At 40.3% G+C, this 16,374-nt stretch overlaps 1 protein-coding gene across 1 annotated transcript in view; it reads left to right on the plus strand.

Moving 5' to 3' along the window:
- The window catches only part of Sara (Smad anchor for receptor activation), a 37,893-nt gene extending 22,225 nt beyond the window's left edge, over positions 1-15,668 (plus strand). Inside the window, exons 4-8 of the mRNA XM_065216657.1 lie at positions 13,210-14,166; positions 14,226-14,472; positions 14,532-14,652; positions 14,715-14,876; positions 14,948-15,668. Of these exons, the coding sequence (XP_065072729.1) occupies positions 13,210-14,166; positions 14,226-14,472; positions 14,532-14,652; positions 14,715-14,876; positions 14,948-15,109 (1,649 nt within the window). The 3' untranslated portion in view covers positions 15,110-15,668. The remainder of the gene's footprint in view (positions 1-13,209; positions 14,167-14,225; positions 14,473-14,531; positions 14,653-14,714; positions 14,877-14,947) is intronic.
- The last annotated feature ends 706 nt before the right edge of the window (positions 15,669-16,374 follow it).

The following is a 16,374-nucleotide window of genomic DNA, read 5'->3' on the forward strand; positions in this document are numbered from 1 at the left end:
GGCCATGAACGAGGTAATGGCATCCCTTCGTGACAACGAAACATGGACCCTTACCAAGGTACCCCGACATTGCAACGTGGTTGGTTGCAAGTAGGTGTAAGAGTGTAAGGAAGATGAGTCCGGGCAGATTATGCGATACAAGGCCAGGTTGGTCGCACAGGGGTTTTCCCAAAAGTACGGTACTGTAAAAGTTTACTATGCTTATCTGAAGTTCTTTAAATTTGTTTAGTGTTCAGTTTAATTTTCTAATGTCTCTTTTCATGTGCATGTGTTTCTGTTCAGACATTTGATCTTTATATATTGATATTATACAGTCAACTCTTCCTTACTCGATCTCTCTCTAATTCGATGGAAATTCAGGCTACTTCGACCATTTCTCCTTAGAAATTTCCAAAATTTACCTCCGTTGGTCGATATCCTACATAACTCGATGATCCCTTCAACATAGAGTTAGGGAGGGTTGAATCCCCGAATTTTCCCGGTTTTCCCGGTTACCCAAGAGTAGTTCCACGGAAAAAACTCGACCTTCTCCGATTCGTTAGAAACTTTACATAATTGTGTGTCCTGGGCAATCATTCAAATGTTTCCATAAATTCGGCCATTTTGGAAGCTGTATTTTTTTCTTCAAAATGGCGTCTTTGTAATTTTTCAATAAATTGTAGCACAAAAACGTCACTTCTGATCGGAATAACGTCTGAGACAAACTTCATTTGCACGACCTCTAATCCTCCTCCTAATCAATCTTTTCCATTTTTTGTACAGGCTCATATTTTGGGGTTATGAATCGAACTGGAGGGTGGCCTATCATAAATTCATAACTTTTTTTCAAAATGAAGCACCCTAATGCACAGCCCCTAAATTTTAGTCAATAAATCAACCCAACGTAATTCTGAGGAGAGCTCCAAGAGACTACCGATTATAATTCCAAGAGAATCAACTTCTGAGTATAGCTCCAATAAATCTTGGAATAATTTTAGGTTATTGCTGTAGGCAACCAGCATATTTTAACTGCAGATTATCTTATAAGGCACAAATTCGCTTATGCAGCTAAAATTCATGTTTATTTAGCTTTTAAAATAAGCTATACACATGGTTGTTGGCTAGTTTCAAAGGGATTAACTAGATGTTACCTCTTCCAAGTCCAAGACAATAATGAATTGAATTTTATTTGCCGGGAGTTAAGGCCCAAGCGCAATGACAGCGGAAGCGGAACGGCAGTGGCAGCGGAAAAGCCCGATCTGAAGGCCCACGCACTTTAGATCCGGATCGGACGCGTTGCGGCAAAGTTTTATCTATTGTCTAACTGTCAAATTTACGTCAACGCAACGCAAACGGATCTAATGTGGGTGACCCTTGAGTAAGCCTACTTGTCGGATTGGCGTTGACGGCGACTCTGTAGCTCTTTACTCCTATGAGAAAATCCGTAAGCAAACGTCAGACTGTGCGTGAAACATGGCGGTTTTTGTACTATCCTTTCACTCCACCGAAAATTCCCATAAGAAACTGTCTATATTTGCTGGAAGAGCAAATTTTTCGACGGTGCCGTCAACGCCAATTGAAAACTAGTTAGAACCAAATCGACTTCGGTTAGGCATCTTGATGTCATTTGTGACAACTGTTAAACTTTCCGTTTCCGTTCCGCTTCCGGCCCATATTGCGTTTGGGCCTTTACAGAGGCCTCACTGAAGAAACGTGCCTTAAGGCCCAAACGCAATGTGGGCGGAAGCGGAACGGAAAGTTTGACAGTTGTCACTAATGACATCAAGATGCCTAATTGGAAGATTGCCGTAAACGCTCGACGTAGATGTCGCCACTGCATGATGATGATAATGTTGACAGACTGCATATAAAATTCGTGAAAATTAGCGTTGAATCATAATTTTCATCAAGCCTGTGTAAAATCCTTCCAATATAACATTGAATTGAAGAAGAAAACGTTTTTACGATCAGACTGATGTGCATCTTTGACTTTTCCAGTTGAACTTTCATTAGATATATTCATTTCATTTCGCGGCTCCATCAATGCTGCATCGTAAATATGATGTAAACAGAAGTAAATTGCTCAATTACTCAAAATAAAGATGATTTGTCATGTTGTTATCACTTTCAAAACCATCCGGCACCATTTTATAGTATGGTGCGTGTTGAGTAAAGCAAGTTCCGTTGCGTTTTCCATCGAAAATTGTGAGTATCAATATGTTTGCTTAGAAAAGGCCAAAATGAACATTTATTGAATATTGGCGTCCTATACAACCAATTCTCCATTACCACCAGCATGATACAACCTTTCCTAAGTAAATTCACTTAATTTCCACTTTCATCTTAGTGGAAATCGCACATATTCACAATTTTCCGAAAAATGCAGCTGCGCAGGAGGTAACCTCTCGCTGTGGGTGCAAACTTGTTATGCATTATTTTCCATGAAAACATCTCCGATCCATACCGAAACAATAACAATTAGTTTTCAAACACATTTTCTTACACGTTTCAAGCAAAAGTTTCCACGGGAAATTATTAGTTTTTCTTTATGGACCGATTTGCCCCAAAAATCGTCTGTTTTACTTTGAAAATTTGGAAACTATCCTCCTTCTAGTAGTTCTCACTTCGAAATGTAGGAGGCGGAAGCTTGGAAAAGTTTCACTGCAAGACGCCAATCGAAGTCGATTTGGATCTAACTAGTTTGCAATCCGACAAGTAGGCTTACTCAGATCGGGCTTTTCCGCTGCCGTTGCCGTTCCGCTTCCGCCGTCATTGCGCTTGGGCCTTTAGCTATGTGGGGAAATAGAATCGCATGTTGCTGACGAAACGCGTTGCAGATTGTTTGGTTTGTTGTTATGCTACTCAGTGTATTTCGTTGAATTTGCTGGCACATGATGATTGTGACTGCTCCTCCAATGAGACCAATGCTTCTGCTAGTTGTTGTTGATGAAACATTTTGACTCGATTAATTGATGCTTGTGTATGAAATTCGAATGGTTTCTGGAACGCTGCGTTCTTAACTCATTTATTAAGGAATTCTCAGTGACACTAAGTGTCACATTAATCCGGACACATTCAAATCACTGTAACTTTTGAAATATCGAACGTATTGTGGTATCCCAAAGTTTACACCATTTTATGTCTCCAATAAGTGCACTCGTCATCAAACACAAACTCTCTTCTTCGACATCTCATTACACACTGAAGTAAACACCAACATCGTATCTGTTAGATACCACACGTATGAGTGGACAATTTCTATGGAGCTTTTTGACGTTTAATCGGCCGGAACAAATATCAAGTTTTTCTTTTGTCACTTCCCCCCCCCCCCCCTTCAAAATTTTGGAATATCACCAAGGGGGAAATAAAATAAAACTTTCAGTGTATATATATTTTTCGCAAATTCATTTGAGTATCGATACTCGCTTTGCTAGATTTTTTAGTTCTTTTAAATAATTTTCACATAAATTGGTACTTGACCAGTACAGCATGACAGGTCCTTGACATCGGATCACCCGGTTTCAGTTGTTGAAAACGGATTTTATCGAACATCATTCCTAATCTTGTTTGGCAACTCACTAGGTAAGCCACCTTCAATCTGATCGATCCCTCTTGTTCGTTGCGCACATCTTCGTCTTGTCCCAATCGGACCACTAAAAAGAACCATTATCCGACATTATTACGATGTGCCCAGCCCACCGTAGTCGCCAGATTTTTGCATTAGATCTACATTTCTTAACTTACAAACCTTTTGCAATGATATTTAATGATTCACTTCTTTTCTACAGTGATTCAACAATTTTCAAGCTAAATCCAATCTTTTCAAAATTGGTTTAAAATTTTTAGAAGTGAGACCAAATCAGAAACGATTCAGGAAATTCCTAACTGAGGTGACAATTTTCAAAGCAGATTCAAAATTGAGTCTGAACTTTTTTGAAGTGAGTTCAAACTTTCGAATAAGTCATCAATATTTTTTCTAACTGAGTCTAAACTTTTCTGTTATGTTATTCAACCCTTTTTAATGTTGTCAAAACTTTCCTGACATGATTCAACATATTCTAAATCCAATCTTTAAAGAATTGGTTTCGCATTTTCTGAAGTGAGGCTGATTAGCTGATTAATCCTTTCCTAAATGAATCCAAGGTTTCCTGCATTGATTCAACTTTTTCCGAACTGAAACCAAACTAGTCAGAACAGGTTTGATATTTTCCTAAGTGAGCTCCAGATTTTTGTTAACTGCTTTGGCAATCTTAGTGAAAGTGTAGGAAGCTTTCCGAAGTGAAGCGACAATTTTTTGAGCTTAAATTTTCCAAATGGTGTCCAACCTTTTCTGAAGTGGTTCAAAACCTTCCTTAGGGAGTTCAAACTTTTCTGTTGAGTGATTGAATTATATTGAATGTTAGTCTGAGCTTTCCTGAAGTGATTTACCTAACTTTTAACGTAGATTCCGCTCCCTTAGATCCCTTCCTCGTTCTTATGAGATTCACATCGTTTGAAAATTAGGCTGAGATTTTAAAGAATGGACCTTCGTGTGTTCATACCTGATGGTAGATTTTTTTTAAAGCAAGCACAATTGTTGAGAAATCTGGGTTTACATCCACAAAAGTACATATTTTTATAGAAATTTGGGTTTCTTGATCAGCCAAGTTGGATTTTGGCTCCGTCCTTTGAAAAACAGGCTTGGATGTTATGGAATAGACCTTTGTGAGTTCATACGTTTTGAAGCAAGGTTGGATTTCGGTTCAATCTTTTGAAATTTGTGCTTGGATTTTGTAGAATGGAACATGCTGAATACCGGATGGACGAACCTGGTTAATATTCACAAAAGAAGGTATTTTCATAGAAAATTAATTTTTCTATTTTTCCGAACTGAATTTTGGCTTCTATCTTTGAAAAATAGGCTTGTATTTTAATAGAAGTTGCTGAATCCATACGTGAGGGTTGAATTTCTTCAATTTTTGAGAATACCGAGTTTAAATTCACAAAAGTACGTATTTTCATAAAAACTTTGATTTTCGGTTCTACCAAGTTGAATTTCGGCTCCGATCTTTGAAAATAGACTTGAATTTTATAGAATGGACTATGCCGAATCCATACCTGATGGTACATTTTTTGAAGCATGCACAATTTTTTAGAAAACTGGGTTTGAATTCTCAAAAGTACGTATTTTTATAGAAATTTGGGTTTCTTGTTCAGCCATGTTGAATTTCGGCTCCTTCCTTTGAAAAATAGGAGTGGATTTTACCGAATTGCTGAATCCATCCGTGTTTTCATAGAAATTTGGTTTTTTGGTTCTGCCAAATTGCATTTTGGCTCATATCATTGAAAAATAGGCTTGTATTTTTAAAAATGGACCTTGCTGAATCCATACGTGAAGGTTGACCCGGGTTTGTAATTCGAAAAGGTTTTTTTTTGGTTTTCCTTTTCTGCTAAGTTGGATTTTGATACTGTCCTTTGAAAGTTATGCTTAGATTTTATAGAATTTACCTTGCTGAATTCATATGTGATGATTATATTTTTAAGCACACCCAAAGCCAGGTTTAAATTGACAAAGCTACGTATTTTTGTTAAAATTTGGTTTTTATGTTCAGCCAAGATGGATTTTGGCTCCTTTTTTGAATATTTGGATTTTGTTGAATAGACCTTCCTGAACCCATAAGTCTAGTTAGATTTTTTTGAAGCACGAACAATTGTTAAGAAAACTGAGTTATATTTGGATAGGGATGAAGTATCGACAACAATACGTTTTTTTCATAAGAACTGTTACGTTTGTGGTATTCCGTTTGATGGTTTATCCGGAATTTATCAATACCCAAAAATCAATTGCTTTGATCCTATTCATCTACATTATTACCAATGTTCTTCCTTGAAAGAATACAAAAACTTATGCGTGAAATGTCTTGTTGATAACTAGAGGGTTACACATAATAAGGTCAACATTTGTGGCATTAGTGTCAAAAATCACGGCTTCAAAGAAGTATAAGGTTAAAGCGGAGGCTAAGAAAAAATGTTAGCGTTTGAAATATACGGTTTAGATATAATGTAAAACCCCCCTCGACTGGTGCGAGCATTGAGTGACAAAAGAAAAACTTGTGATTTGTTTCGGCCTAATGTACCATTTAAATTGAAGGAGTGCGAGCAAGAGGGAAACAGATTAGTGGGAAAACAAACCATCCATTCATCCCTGTGTGCAAGATAGAGAAAGACGATTAAACGTCAAAAAGGTCTATGGCAAATAGGTATGGCTGAGAGTCACTGATGAAAAAGACTATTAGCGAATTCGTTTATTATTCAGTTCCAACCTGGATCGGGTATTAGGATTGGGTCTGCTTGTTTTCTGACAAACGTCAGTTTGCTCGTTTGTTTTTAAAACCTAGCTCAGGTTGAGGTTCGCACTGACAAAAAGTTCGGTTTCGCACGAATTCGCTATATGATTGGTGTTTACATTCCATGTTTAGTGTTCAAGCAGGTGACGATGAATGAAAAATACGTGCGCGAGCGGATTTTGTAGGGAAGTAATGCAAATCTTGACTTGTCAATACGGGAACTTGCAAAAAACTGGATTTTCGGAACGTGATGTGATAAAAACATTGGACGTGCTGATCCTGTCATGGGCCGAAAGGTGAAGAGGATATTGAAGGAAAACCCGAATCTCCACCACGGTATCTGAGTAGTCAAACCCTTATGGATGGAGTTAAGCGCAAACATCGAACATTTTATGCAAATACCGAATAACTATGTTTTATCTTCGTGTATTTTTCCCATGAATCTGAAATAAACAACTAAAATTTAATTTTGAAGGTAATTGCAATGTTAGATTACACACTTAGAAAAAATCATGTAAATTTAGGTGCTCTGAGACTGACATATACGAGCGTCAATTTTGACATAAAATTGAGTCATAACAGACGCGCAATTCAACTCAATCAAACGTACTTTTCGTCGAGTAACAAACTTTTCAGTCTCGGAGCACTTAATTTTACATGACATATTTGTTTACGTCTCATCTTTTATGTCAATATGTAAAATTAGTTATTTCTAAGAGTGTATGTTTTGGCTGTTCAGTCTTTAGAAGGATCAAAACAACTACCGTGGACCCCCGGTAATCTGATCGGTTTTAATCTGAACCTTTTTTTAATTTGAACCCCACTAAACTGCACGCTGTGCAAACTAAAGATTGCTCAAATGTGATTCAGTATATAGAATGGAAGAAAGTGAAATGGAACATTGTGAAACGGACGCAGAATCAAAACAAAACAGCAAATAAGACTACCCAGACATTTGCGGTTCTGATGCTGATAGGGTTTTTTCTCTTGATTTGTTTTGCGTCGATCTTGTTTTCCATACCTACCACCTATCAACTTATGGACCGGGCCTCAGAAAATCCCGACAGCACCGACTGGGATTGAACTCAGGCCCTTTGGGGTGAGAGGCATTCACGCTTACCACTACACCACCGCCGCTAAAAGTATATAATTGATAGTAGAAAGCGAGCAAAGGACAATTTTGAGGATGCTTACGTCAGATCGCGACTTGAGTGTGTATGGTACTATCAACAATCAATACGAAACTATCGATTTGAAATTGGCTCACTACTTGACTGGCCTATTGGTCCCAAGCAAACGATTAACGTATCCCATTTTTGTCGGAATTCTAGTACTACACTATGTTTGTTTTGATTCGCTATGAAAGTTTGACAGATAAAATGAGGGGTTCGTGTATTTTCCTATGTTTCGAGGGGTGAATCGATTAGCTTGAGACCGAAGATAGTACCAGAGCTGAGCCAAAAAGTTGGGCTCGTTTCTTCGGGACCTTCTGGTCTTAGAGTTACCTCTATGGTACTAACATAGAGGTAACTCTAAGACCAGAAGGTCCCGAAGAAACGTGCTCAACTTTTTGGCTCAGCTCTGGTGCTATCTTCGGTCCCAAGCTAATCGATTCACCCCTCGAAACATAGAAAAATACACGAACCCCTCATTTTATCTGTCAAACTTTCATAGCGAATCAAAACAAACATAGTGATAGTGTATAATATGGACCAACAGGTCTGTGCCATAAAAAGGGAGGAAAAAAAAACATAGTGTAGTACTAGAATTTCGACTAGAATAGGGTACGCTTATAGATGTACTTGGAACCAAAAGACTAGTCAAGCAGTGAGCCAATTTAAAATCGTTAGTTTCCACCGGTTGGTACTCAAGAAAGAAGAAGAAGAAGACCGGTTGGTACTATTTTCTTTAAATATTTCTAGATAAACATTTCAAAAGGTCCTATCAGCAGTGATTGATTCTCTTCATTGACTCTTTCTTTAATAACTCAGCTGCAAAACCTTTTCCTGTCGTATTTGGCGTTTTGCACGCTAAATTGGAACCTCCTTTATCAAACTATGTGTTTAAAATAGCGCGAAATCTGTTTGCATAGCAGTGGTTATCATAAGAGAAAGTCGATTAGGAGAATCGATCAAAGCAGATAGGACCATTTGAAATGTTCATCTAGAAATATTTAAAGAAAATAGTACCAACCGGTGGAAACTAACGATTTTAAATTGCCTCACTGCTTGACTAGTCTTTTGGTCCCAAGTACATCTATAAGCGTACCCTATTCTAGTCAAAATTCTAGTGCTACACTATGTTTGTTTTGATTCGCTATGAAAGTTTGACAGATAAAATGAGGGGTTCGTGGATTTTCCTATGTTTCGAGGGGTGAATCGATTAGCTTGGGACCGAAGATAGCACCAGAGCTGAGCCAAAAAGTTGAGCACATTTCTTCGGGACCTTCTGGTCTTTGCGCACGCAGATTTTCTCAAAATTACCTGAAATTTCCAGCCAAACTCTATTGTAAATTCCCCTCCCCCCTTTCTAATTATGCCTAGAATTCCTCAACTCAATTGGCATACTCGTCTTAATTCTCTAGCCAATGTTTTGAAGTGTCGGAATACTGAAATGTTGTTCTAGTCCAAGAGCTTGAAGTCAGAAATCTCGCAAAGTTCAAGAATGTAAAATTCTGGCCTTGAAGCAGCCTTGAATTGAGCAAAAATTACTGAAATAAAAGGGTATTTCGATGATTTTGGGTCTAACACAAATTCAGCACCCATTGGATGTTGGCATATTTTCTCGCTTTTTTTATCGATGATTGCCTGGATTGTGGTCTTCTTGTATCCGTTGAGTCTCGCTGTTTCGAAGTTGTACTGTAATTCCTTAACCTTTCCTGTATCGCTGAGAGGAAGAGTCTGCATCCGATGGATCATGTGGTGGAAGGCGGCCATTTTCTGCTGGAACGAATGATTGGAAGTATAGGGGATAACTCTTTTGGTGCTTGTTGTTTTCCTGTAAGTCCTGTCCTCATCTTAAATTTGTAGAAGGGCTTCCCGTTTAACTACGCTGAAGATATCGTCAACAAACCTCCACATCCAACCTCCAAATTAAAATGAAAATGAATATGAATCGTGGATGGTGCACATATCCTGTATGCATCTGATTGAACATATATCATTGCTGAGGACATCGTGGTTGATCCAGTAGTTCAAATTATCGGAACTCAAAGACCATTTGGAGACCGAGTTGAAGACCCTAGAATATATTACGGTTGAGTAAACTTATGCTGAATTATGAATTAAAGCTTAATCAACATGGCAATGCATGTCTAGCTGCTAAGGGTATCGCCCCTATTCAGTATCAAGTGCATGTTCTCAAACATAAAATATTCATAAGGTTTTGAATATCTGTGTCGTCATGTTTGGTTATTAACTTCTTTGTGTACTGTATAATTGACATCTGAAAATACAACTTTGCCGAAGATAGTATGGCGCTAACTATCACTTGTGAGAGTTGAGAGTACGCATATATGACCCATCCGTCCCGAAAAGGTTAAAAATTCCTTACACTCCTTGAAATTCAGCTCAGAATTTCTTTTATAGTTTAAGGCTGAAGAGCTTTTGGCCTAGGTAAGTAATTTTCTTTTAATTCCGTTCAAATAATTTCTTACAGATACGATTATTTCATCCACTACATATAAACTTACTCAGTGTCAAGTTCTCAAGTACCACTACTTAGACTATAAGTCTTAGAAGTTCGATATAATTAAAGTTTAAGGCTGTATCCAAAATTGTTGTTGAGTGTATTCCTAATTTTGTGTGGGTATTTGAGTTGTAAGTTTGTTCTATGGTGCGGATTTGGGATCCTGGATGACCACATGTCGTGGCGTTAATTTTGCGGATTCAACAACGGTATTTCTGTAACAACCCTGAATTTATTGGAACCTCCCCTTGTGGGGCTCTGGGTTGTTGAACTGTCTCGGTTCAGATATTTGAATTTACTTGACCGATTTGTTCCAAGGTTCGCAGGGCTTCGTACCGCTTTATAAAACGTTCACCCTTTTTTATTGGCTGCCTCTGTCCTTCTCGTCACGGTCACTCCGGTATCGTCTTGGGCCGTGCCGATTTATCAAAAATCGAAGAATGACGCCTGCCAGCCAATCGAACCACTATAACGTCTACTGTGTTGTCTATGTGGTTGATAAACCTCCGCCAAACCCTTTCAAAAATGGCACTATATTTCAATCAGCAGTCTGTCCTATTGACCAACAGAACAGTTTCATGCCAAATGACGAATCGGAAAAACACGACCTTCTCCGATTTCTTTCATTAGAACAGGATTCACATCCAGTGATTTCCAATTAAGGCATTATCGCCGAAGGGGACATAGCGCTCCCATTGCAGTGGACGCAAATCGTGGTCTTCACTTACAAACTCATCACGAACTGTTTGTTTCCAAAGTCGAATGGATCGACTGAGCAAGCACCACACAATGATTGCTGCCGAGTATACAGACTATGACCAACAATCAATACGAAACTAACGATTTTAAATTGGCTCACGACTTGACTAGCCTATTAGTCCCAAGCAAATCGATTAACGTACCCCATTCTGGTATAAATTCCAGTACTACACTATGTTTGTTTTGATTCGCTATGAAAGTTTGACAGATAAAATGAGGGGTTAGTGAATTTTCCTATGTTTCGAGGGGTGAATCGATTAGCTTGGGACCGAAGATAGTACCAGAGCTGAGCCAAAAAGTTGAGCACGTTTCTTCGGGACTTTCTGGTCTTAGAGTTACCTCTATGCTATGACTATGATACCCATCGTCTGCTGCTGTTGACAGCAAAGAGAACGCCACAGAAAAGGACTTTGTATAGCGTCCTTTAATCAATCAGTAGTAATCCGATTCTGATACCCAGTTGCTACAGCTGAGTTGTCAGTTTTATCGGTTAAGGGGGTATTCCCGATCTTTTTTTTCAAAAAATCAAATTTTTTTTTTCACGTTTATTTGTACTTTAGACTATATACTTTCATCCCAACAAGCCGTTTTCCGATCAGCGAATTCGGTGTCCAGGCATAGCTGACTAATGGTAAGAACCCCCAAATGGTTTTAACTAAAGTCAAAACTTTAAACGCGTTTTTCTCGAAACCACATTTTTTTTATCGGGCGAAGATTTTTCTCAGAAACTATAAGAGATATGGACTTGAATCTTTGCGCATTTTGTTCCTTATTAAATTTTTTGGAGCTTCTCCCACTTTCAGCCAAAAATATTAACATTTAACATTGTTTGAAGCACCTTAAAGCTGCAAAAAAGCGGGCTAAAAATCGCCTGTTTTTTCATATGGCCGCCATTTTGTTAATTTGCTAGATTTTTTGCTGCCAATGGGAGAAGCTCCAGAGAATCTTATGCAGATTATTATTTCATCACGAAATCTGTTTCAGATGAAGCCGTTCCAGAGAAAAGTCTTCGCCCGTCCAGGCGTTTGCGGCGAACAGGGGTCTGTTTGCCGCCATTTTGTGACGTCAATAATGTCTTTTTTTATGTCGAAAAAAATTTATTTGTAAACTTTAATGTTCAATAAACAAGAATCCCAAAGAGTTAGGCGCATTACTATTCATTTTCCTTGAAAAAAAAATAATTGAAAAACAGGCCGAAAAAAGGCAAAAGATTGGGAATACCCCCTTAAGAATCAGTCAGTTACACATCAAATAAATAAAGGAAATTAGTTCTTCAACTATGAAAACAGGTTTTCAGCCCTTTTGAAAACTTGAGCTTACGGATTTCTTGGTCTAGACATTTTGTTTGGCATCTAGACTGTTTCGTTGTTAGTTTTTGACATTTCAAGCTTTGTGTTTTCATGGACTTCTTTTCGTGATGATGGAACATGCAGAAGCAAATCAGCTATAGCCAGTAGGCCCATTCACATCACCGCATATTTTACTATCCACACCAGCTACACCGAGCCTAGTGTGGGTTACTCCGGAATCGGCCATGGGTTCTCGTGTGCCGTCATCCAACATGTCTACGTCCACGTTCGTGGTCCCCTCGTTCTCTGCAAGAAGCCATGTGCCACATACAACAACATACCACCATAGATACCACCATACCACCTGTATTTTGAGGTGAGATGTTGGGAACATGGACATCCTTAGCGATTAACCGATCTCTACCAACACCAACACTGCTGAGCTCATCGCTCGCAACTAAGCTGTCACGCGTGTCCGTCCACTCTTAAAAAACCTGAAATACCCCTGTATTTATACCAACCTGAAAATACACCATAAAGCTGGGTTTAGACTAGGCAAGTCAAATTATCAACTCAGTTGAATTCAACTGACTTGAACGCGAATTGAACGTGTAAACCATGCCATTCAACTGACTTGATCAACTCACTTGAATTGAAAAAAAAGTTGAACCAGACTCAACTTTTCAAGCCAATTGAATTCAACTGAGTTGATCATTTGACTTGCCTGATCTAAACCCAGCTTAATGGCAACACGAGTTCTTCGGTCTTGCAGTCTAAATGCATTTTACTTATATTCGCAGTCCTCCAGACATAACCCAGGGTTCACCGGGATTAGAGGAGTGTACCTAATCCATTTCAAAGTCGTTAGTCACGATCTCAAAATCCGTTAGGTTCATTCTTGCTGTCCTGCAGACTGTTCAAGAGACCATCCTACGGAAGCTTCATCAAAGTTCCCAAGGTCTACAAACACATCCAGAACCACCTTTATGTCGGCAAAAACCCGGATCACTACTGTATTTATATTTGTACGGTTTCTTAATCAGCAGATGAGCCTTCGCTGAACCTTATCCACTTCCAATGAATAGATGAATTCCTATAGTTCGATTCTCAATAACCCCACTGTTGACTTCACTCACAGTGTGCCTTACCTTTACCTTTCTTCTTTCCAGAGGAACCGCCAGCCATCCCGAGCGCCATCCAGTCGCTGATTCCGCCGGGCGAGAACAAGCTGCCACCGATCGTGAAGCAGATTACCAAAACCGAGACCAAACACATCGACGTCGAGAACGATGCGGCCCTGATAGCGAGTTTGCGCGACGGAACGCTAACCTTCGCCCTGCAGTGCAACCTCCACGTACAGGTAACGATCGTGGAGCTGAGCTGCTGCATCAACAAGACTGTGATCAATTTCACCACCCGTGGGATGCACTACGTCGGTCAGGATGAGATAGTCATCCTGCTGGAGCTGGGCGATTCGCAGCTGCTGCCGAAGGATATCTTTGTACATTTGAACGACATCTATCTGGATGCGGATCGTGGCAGTACGGTCGGCGAGCTGGGATTCAGTCCGCCGAAGATGCCGAATTTCCTGGGCTCGAAGAACCACGGTGGTTTCCTGTACGTGAGGCCAACCTATCAGTGTATGCAGAATGTGATAATTCCGGATGCACCCTATCTGGTGGGGGTGTTGATCCATCGATGGGAAGTACCGTGGGCGAAAGTGTTGCCACTGAGGTTGATGCTGCGGTTAGGAGCATTGTACCGCTACTATCCCAGTCCGCATGTGAGCGTACGGGAGAGAGATTCGGTTTACGTGGAAATCGCTCAGACGATTATAACGCTGCTGGCGGATTTCAGGAACTACTCGTACACGATTCCGACTATTCGTGGGATGGTGATTCACATTGAGGATCGGAAGACGAGTATTTTGATACCGCGCAATCGGTACGAACAGGTGATGAAGGTACTGAGCGGGTCCAACGATCAAACGATCCTAGCTCTGGGTGGGAACTTTAGCAAGGTAGCCGATGGCCATCTGGTGTGCATTCAGAATACGGATTCCGGATGTCCGGAGACGGCGCAGTACTCGACGCAAGCTATCAACATTGAAGGTCAGCCTCGGAAAGGTAATTGGAAATTGGTGGTCGAACGGTTTGGGAAGTTTGAAGTTTTTGTTCGATTGCAGTGACGGGAGCTAGCTTCTTGGTTTTGAATGGAGTACTGAAGCCAAATAGCGGACTGGTTGGAAAGTGTAGCATCGTTGAGGATGGATTGATGGTTCAGGTTCCACCGGCTAAGATGAATACCATCAAGGATGCGCTGAAGAATATGAAAGATTATAGGATCGTTTGCGGACCGGTCGAAGGGGAAGATAGCCAGAAGGAAATTGTGAGCATCGAATGGACGGAGAATGATCTCAACTTCAATATAGGGTATGTTGAACGGTAGAAGTTTTTGGAGACGTGTTTCTAATATTCGGTTACATTCACAGGGTCCTGTCTCCGATCGACAAGAAACCACTGAATGGAGTGCCTAGCATAAGAGTACACAGGGGAACGGATTATTCCAATGCCAATCACATAATCCGGTGGACCGAGGTCTTCATCATCCAGGTAAGTCGTCCTGTTCCGGTGATCAGTTGCGATAGATGATCTATAATGTTCCAACATCTTAGGGAGACGAAGAATCGAATCACCCGGGCGATCCCATCAACATGTCGAAACTTTCGGAACAGGTGGCCAAGAGTGCATGTACGGCACTGGTCGCCTTCCTCGATCTGCTAGCATCCAACGGATTCCTCAAAATCGGTCTCCGAATAATGCTGGACTCCGAAAATGTAAGTACAACAAAACGCTACTGTTAGTCGCCACGATCTGTACCAGTGAGTTTGTATTTGTTTAACCCTAGGTTTCCTACGAAGCTGGCAGTCAGTTCAACAAGTTGGGCCCGCTGTACATGAACGCCTTGGATAATGAACTGATCGGTACTCTGAACCGGCAGGCCAACAGTCTCCACCTGGACCAGCAAATAATCGTTGAGCTAATATTTCACATTCTGGACAAACAGTAATCCGATGGCGGCGACCATCGTTTCTTTATAGATGGAAGTATTCCTATATAATAGAATATATATGGCGTTTATCTTCTACCAAGCTAAACTGGAATATGTGGGTAGGATAGATTTGGTAGATGAGTGTCTATAGAGATGTACCCAAAGTCAGTTACACCGTTACACGATACGATATTATCAAAGTGCATATAAAGAAATAGACTATTGTTGCATCTTCTAGTAGAGTGACAGTGGGCGAATCGAGTCGATGGAAGCCTGTGTTGATAAACCTATTTACAAAACACGTAATACGATGATTTGATATAGGTTAAGTTGGAAAAGAAACAAGTACTAATAGGTTACGTTTTAATTAATTGCGAGAATAGGCACGAGAACGAGTGAATTTGCAATGAGGAGAGGAATCTATCTACTAATGATGAGCTAGCGGGGACGAGTCGCTTGTCTTCGTGATAATATTTCTTGTATAGTTGAATTATTGAAAATTTATCATTGCTATTAACCAACACAATATATTTATATTTTATTTAGAAATTTTAAAATAAACAAGAGCTATTGGAAACCCGGCGCGTGTTTGTTCATTTTCCTGAACCAAGAACCCGGGAGGCAAGAAAACCTAATCATTTCGGCTATTTGCACCCACACAAACGGAACGCGGCATCACAAAAAGGTACTTAATGCGTTTGCTAATTGCACCGCGCGGTGACGACGGCCGCGGCGTCGCGTTGAATAATAGTTTTGGCGCTAAATAATGCATACATATGCCCGAGGAGGGAGGGGCGTTGTGCGCTGAGTCCTTTTTTCGGCCAGGCCCCCTAAACTGGACGAACCGATCAATTATAATTGCAAATTTGAAACATCCTGCCTAAACTCTACGCCATAGGGGAGGGGAACGGAAGAGGTGGGGGTGGGGATAAACGTTTGTTAGGATATGTTGTTGTCGCCAGCGGCAAATCGCCGTCGCCCTTCGCGATGCTGCGTATGTGAAAATTGCGCGTGGAATGCACTTTTTGTGTGTATGGCAGACAGTTGGCAGTGTGGCAATTGTAGCTGTACCGCCGACTCTCCAACTGCACAATGGAGCCAGTAGCAGCGAGAGCGCTTTTCCACGGGGTGGAACAAAAACCCGCACGGTTGGAAATTGAAATTTTGTGTATTTATAAGCGCTAATAACCTCTCCCATCGCATCATCGGTTGATGATGGAGTCGTTTTTATCGGCGTTCGGTTGTGGTTCGGTGATGTTTCGGCCAGGTCGAGGATCTGGAAC

The sequence above is a fragment of the Ochlerotatus camptorhynchus genome, unplaced genomic scaffold (assembly GCF_037179485.1).
Source record: "Ochlerotatus camptorhynchus isolate MF236.1 unplaced genomic scaffold, CSIRO-AGI_Acam_v1.1 ptg000066l, whole genome shotgun sequence".
Classification (NCBI taxonomy): Eukaryota; Metazoa; Arthropoda; class Insecta; order Diptera; family Culicidae; genus Ochlerotatus; species Ochlerotatus camptorhynchus.